Below are 6,393 nucleotides of genomic sequence, written 5' to 3'. Positions count from 1 at the left end.
ACCTTGAAATTTCTCTTCCTTCTTCAATCTCCATCGCTTTCACGTCGGGATTTCTTCTGTCTCATTTGCAAGTATGCGTTTTTTATTATATATATATATATATATATAGGTATATATGTGTGTATTATATATTAGGATCTTAGTAATGTTTTATTTTACTTAATCTTTTTATACTTCCTATTATTTTTGCTAAATTGTAATGTCTGGGTATTATGGGGTTAAAGAAGTAGGGGGGGGGGGGGGGGGGGGGGTTAACCTCCTGGACTTTAACCCAAGCATGTGGTCTTTCTCTTTTGGAAGGATTACCCTTTTGTTTTTGAGTCCTTGCCTACTGTCCTTGCCTTGGAAAAGATGAACGAATAGTGGTAATTGGGGGAAAGGGAGTCTTTTGGAGGCTGAGTTTTGAGTTTGGGGGAGACGAAGAAAAGCTTCTGGTGTGGCTGCCGTTTGAGAATGAAGGGAGGAAAGGGTGGTCTCATCTCCATTTAGTCTAACCCCCCCCCCCCCCCCCTTTTCTTAGAAACTTCTACAGCTACCGCCGTCAACCCCTAGCTCCGGCCACGTTCTGCACACAGCGGCTGTTCCCGTGCGTCTGCACGCAGCTGCTGTGCCGTGCCTCCTGACGCTGCTGCCCCCGTGTCCTGCGCTGCTGTTACCATGCATTCTGCACGCTGCTGTTTCGTACACCGCTGTTGTCTCCGTGCGTCTGCACGCGGCTGTTTCTGCACACAGCTGCTGTCTCCGTGTGTCTGCACGCAGCTGCTGTGCCGTGCCTCCTGCACGCGGCTGTTCCCGTGCGTCTGCACGCAGCTGCTGTGCTGTGCCTCCTGCACGTGGCTGCTGTCCCATGCCTCCCACACGGCTGATCCCGTGCGTCTGAGCCGTCTGCTTTCCCTTCAAGCATTCCAAGCTGTTGCCTCTTGGAGTAGGATCAACCCTACTATTTAGTCCTATTTTCAGCCATATGCTAGTTCAAGAATTGTACTTCTCCTAAATCCTACATTGTGAGTTCACTCCACACCTTTGAGTCTTTATACTTAGATAGATGTTGTGTCTTGTGTGCCTTTTACTCTAGTGCCTAAGTGAATGAACTTAGGAGTCCCGTTGTCAACATTAGCATGGGTTGATAATGGCTTAAATTCACTAGAAGAATTATACAATACAAGTTTTATCTGCCTAAAAACTTAGAGGTCCTTATAAATTATTACATGGAGTTACCCCTTTAGTTGTAAGGAAGTACTTCGTACCTTAGAAATTATTTAAGAATCTTATTGACACTTACGCTTTCTTTTCTTATAAATAAGTTGTTGCCGGAAAACATTTCTTCGGAGTGTAATGCGATATGGGCTTGGAAGTCGATTTATTTACTTTGCGAAGAGGTTGATGTGATTTGGATTTAGGCATTGTGGTCATTATGTAACTTCCAAATCCATCTCCTCAATTCCGTTCGAAAATAGGCATTGAGATCATTATGTAATTTCCGAGGAAAAGAGCTTAAGATCACTATTAGAAGATATGCTCTAGCTATTTTAGGATAAAGTTTATTTTCAATTTAGTTGTTATCTTTTCCTTGTTTAGCGGATAGGAATTCTTATTTATAGGATCCTAATGTAATGCATTAGGAATCAATTGAATAAGGAAATCCTTCATGGTATCAGAGCCAAAGAACATTCCTATTTTTTCTAACTGTAACGCCCCAAGCCACACATTGCATGTAATACATATTCCATACCAAAGAAATACATATTCATATACACATTGGGTCCACTAGTACAAGAAATCTGCYGTGACCAAACACCAGGTCCAAAAATTCAAAATACAATCTTGTACTAATCATCAGAGCTATGCATCAAAAGCAAATCTTCAACCAAAATGCACGAAAGAAAAKYACTAAATCTTTTCCTTTCCTTTACCTTCCACACTTCCTGCAATACACATTTTAAAACACAAAACGAGGTTAGACTATAAAGTCTAGTGAGATACCCTATTTATGTCATTGCAGGGTGAAGGATCACCAAAATCTTTACAAAATCAAGTATTCATATAAATAACAAATATATGAATCYGAAATWCTAAATCATTTCTCAAATTCAAGCTATCACTTAGCTTATTCAAATCTCATACCTTTTAAAACCAATCAGGTTCCATATATTGCCACTTTTTAAACTTTTTTCTCAAAAACAAGGCTTAACAAAGTTTCAGGCCAAAATAAATCTTTTCTCCACAATAACATCCAATCTATGATTTCCATTAAGAACCTCGATCCTAAATCCTTAAATCACAAAGAAATAAAGATTTTCAGATCTCGGTAGTCTCAAATGATATAATAAAAAGAGTTATATAAAACCACACACAGACAATGCCACCCTTATATCCAATGGACACCTCTCCTTGATATGCCACCCTTAATCCTCCATTTAAAACAGAGTCACTTATCAGAACAGACAAAGTCACCACGTCTGAAAGTACTCATTCCTAGTTCCAAGCCAGAACAGACAAAAGTCACCACGTCTAGGGGAACTAAAAACTCACTTCCATACCAAAACAGACTTAYGTCACCACGCTTGGTAGAAACCATTTATATAAAAATATAATTCCAAATAGACCGCAGTCATTGGAAACATTTTCAGATCAAAAACATTTATAAAACTTCATTTTATAATAAAATGTAAATTTCATCAAGCCCCAAAATATCATTTCAAATTATATCAACAAATCCGGTCAACATTCATCCGGATAACACTTTCCACTTTGTCCGGATATCAAATCCGGTCAACAATAACATTCAATCTTTATCCAGATATCTAATCCGGTCCAACATACCACATACTTGTTAAACCGATTAATCACTTAAAACAATCTCAAGATTGTCCGGTTAACAAATCCGGACACTAGTCCGCTCATACCTTGTCCGGTTTWACAATAAACCGGTCACCAAGTGATCGTATTCCTACTTCTCAGTTTGAAAACACAAGTAAATTCATTATAATTAAACGCTCACTACTCAACCGGTTTACCAACTCCGGACAACAAACCGCTCAAGGCTTGTTGGGTATATACTAATCCGATCACTAATCCGCTTAAGACTTGTGCGATTTACACTTATCCGGATACTAAACCTCACAAGGCTTATCCGGTTTAAACCCCTTATCCGGTCAAGCTTTGTCCGGATAAACACTTAGACAAATATTTAGCAAGATTMTTTTCRAAGGAAACTAATAGTACGAAATAAAGATTCATAACCAGTAAAAKCTCTTTTTATGTAAAAAGATTTAGAACCACTCACCTTTTAAAGCTTTTGAACACAAAACACTAGAATCAATCCTTCTTGAAGCTGAATTCTTGAAAATAGCTTGAAATCACTTGAATTCTTCCTCTAATATGCAATCCGGACAACTCTTTCTAACTCCCTCTCAAATACTCTCAAAGTGGCAAGAAGAAGCCAAATAAAGGGGGTAACCCCCCCCCCCCCTTTTATACCTACCAAATGGGGAAAGTCGGCCAACCGCCTTCTCCCCTTCTTTTGCCACATCATGCATGCACATATACATGCATACACACATACACCTTGCACATTCATGCATTTCACATTAATATATATATATATATATATATATATATATATATACATAAACATATATATATATATATATATATCTAAATATCATTTCACATACCGACACGTAACAAATTATCATGCTACCATGAAAATTATTTAGTCAAATATTCACGTATAAATTTACCTTAGGTAATAACCAGAGTCTGGTTATCACACTAACCATCACCGTAACCCTACCACCTATTTCATCCGATTCACGGCGGCACTATGGTGGAAACGACGAATCAATCTTCCACTCCCAATACCAATACTGAAAAACCAACCCTTCATCCAGCATTCATGGTGATGAATGTGCACCAAAAGATCCGTACACTCGAYGGGAAGAAARYACCCTACTCAAATTGGGTGAAATTGTTCAAAAATCATCTCAAAATCTACAAGATCCTTCACCATATTGATGGCACGCCGCCGCCATCCAAAGAAGATCCGGCCTACGACGCATGGGCGGAACTTGATGCCCTCATTCTTCAGTGGATTTATAGTACCGTTTCTGATGAGATCCTTAACCGGATTCTCGATGATGATACCACTTCTTGGAAGGCATGGCGTCAGATTCAAGAAATTTTTATTAATAATAAACATACCAGAGCCGCAACCCTGGAACAACACTCCACCAACTCAACCCTCTCAGCATCCTCCTCGTTCGATGAATATTGTCAAAAGTTGAAAGATATCGCCACACAACTCGGCGATATCGATCAACCTGTATCTGAAAGTCGACTCGTTATTCAGATGGTTCGTGGTCTTCCTGTTGAATACGATACTATCGGGGCTATCATCAATCAGCAATGTCCCACGTGGGATGAGGCCCGTGGTATGGTAGAAGCAGAGCAACAACGACAGGCGGCTAGATCAAACTCAAGCCGTGATATTGTGCTAGTTCACCCATCCTCTTCCGCCGGTCAACAGCAAAGTAGAAGCAACAACCCCCAGGATCACACCGACACCGGGCGATCCCCATACCCTAACGGGTATCGGGGGAACAACTACGATCCGGCAAAGGCAGAGCGTGGCAGGGGGCGCGGTGGCCAATTCTCAGGCCGAGGAGCAGGTCGATCACATTGGGGGACACAGTCAAACAACACCCCATACAATTCAAGATGAACTTTCGGTCCAGCAGGGCATACAGGTGGGCCTCGGTTTGACCAACTTCAACATGGGCCACAAGCTCAATATCCATCCTGGACACCACCGTCGAGTCCACTCCCGTCTATGCCGGCCCAACTTAACCCGTCGCAGGCCCACATCATGCAGATGCAGCAGCCCGCTTTATTCGCTCCACCGGGTTTCGGTTTTAACCAACAAACTCCAACGGGTTTCAATGCTCTCTCTCCTAATGACATCGGAGCCGCCATGACCACTTTGAACCTCAAGTCCAACGATCAGGCACAATGGTTTATGGACACGGGAGCATCTTTTCACATCACTTTCGATTCAGGTAAAATTAAAGTTCAAAGTTCATTACCCGTCAACCCTATATTTGTCGGTAATGGTGACTTGTTGCTTATTCATGGTTCTGGTAATGGCTTTTACAACACACATCTATCCTCCACCACATACACTTTTCTTGATGAGGAAAGTCCAAGTTTTGATAATGTGTCCTTTCCTACTCCTACACCAGCCGAACATTAACACCCACAACCGGACCAAACTCAACACCAGTTACATACCAACTCCCCCACGGCCCAAAACCCGTTACCTACCAGCACACCTCCTCACACTCCCTCRGCCMAAAATTCTACCACCACACCTACTCYGCAATCAACCCCAACATCACCCCAACCAAACCCTCCCCTACACACGACAAATACTCACCCCATGCAAACTCGTGGCAAATATGGTGTGGTCAAACCGAACCCACGCTACCTCTTTGCTGCCTCAACCAACATATCTCCCCTTTCTACTTCCTATGTAAAATCTTTATCAGACCCTAATTGGCTTCACGCCATGAACGATGAATTTAGTGCGTTACAAGTCAATAACACATGGGAGCTCGTTCCACGTCCCACGGATAGGCCAGTCATTCGGTCACTTTGGTTATTTCGGCACAAATTTAAAGTCGATGGCTCACTAGATAGGTACAAAGCAAGAATAGTGTGTAACGGCAAGTCACAAATCGTCGACATTGACTGCATGGAAACATTTAGCCCTGTGATCAAACCAGGTACCATTCGCACAGTGTTATCTTTAGCGGTCTCCAAATCATGGCCAATTCATTAGCTCGATGTCAAGAATGCCTTCCTCCATGGAACCCTTCAGGAGACCGTCTACATGCAACAGCCACCGGGTTTTATCGACCCCAGGTTCCCTAATCATGTTTGTAGACTGCAAAAGTCTCTGTATGGCCTTAAACAAGCGCCACTTGCGTGGTACTCCAGGTTCTCAGGGTTCATCACCTCTCTCGGGTTTCGAAGAAGCCTATGTGACACATCCCTGTTTCTCTATCATCACGGCGATCAAGTTGCCTACTTACTTTTATATGTGGATGATATTGTTCTCACGGCTAGCCATCCGCAGGTATTAACACAGGTCATCAAACGGCTCTCACAGGAATTTGCTATGACTGATATGGGCCCTCTTCACCACTTTCTCGACATCCAAGTCACTAGGAATGCCAATTCTGTCTTCCTTGGACAAACTCAGTATGCTAGAGATATCCTCCATCGGGCTAATATGACCACGTGTAAACCGTGTCACACACTTGTCGATACCAATTCCAAGCTCAGTGCTTCTGACAGGGCACTCCTACCAGACGGTACATTATACAGACGTCT

The 6,393-nt window shown here is 42.3% G+C and overlaps 1 protein-coding gene across 1 annotated transcript; it reads left to right on the top strand.

The window, feature by feature from the left end:
- Positions 1–3,826: 3,826 nt before the first annotated feature.
- LOC112525005 lies at positions 3,827–4,723 on the top strand. Its single transcript, XM_025134952.1, has one exon. The coding sequence runs from the start codon at positions 3,827–3,829 to the stop codon at positions 4,721–4,723; it is 897 nt and encodes a 298-aa protein (XP_024990720.1).
- The last annotated feature ends 1,670 nt before the right edge of the window (positions 4,724–6,393 follow it).

The sequence above is a fragment of the Cynara cardunculus genome, assembly GCF_001531365.2.
Source record: "Cynara cardunculus var. scolymus isolate 2C chromosome LG 13, CcrdV1, whole genome shotgun sequence".
Classification (NCBI taxonomy): domain Eukaryota; kingdom Viridiplantae; phylum Streptophyta; class Magnoliopsida; order Asterales; family Asteraceae; genus Cynara; species Cynara cardunculus.
Note: the sequence above shows the minus strand (reverse complement) of the source record. Positions and strands in the feature narration are given on the sequence as shown.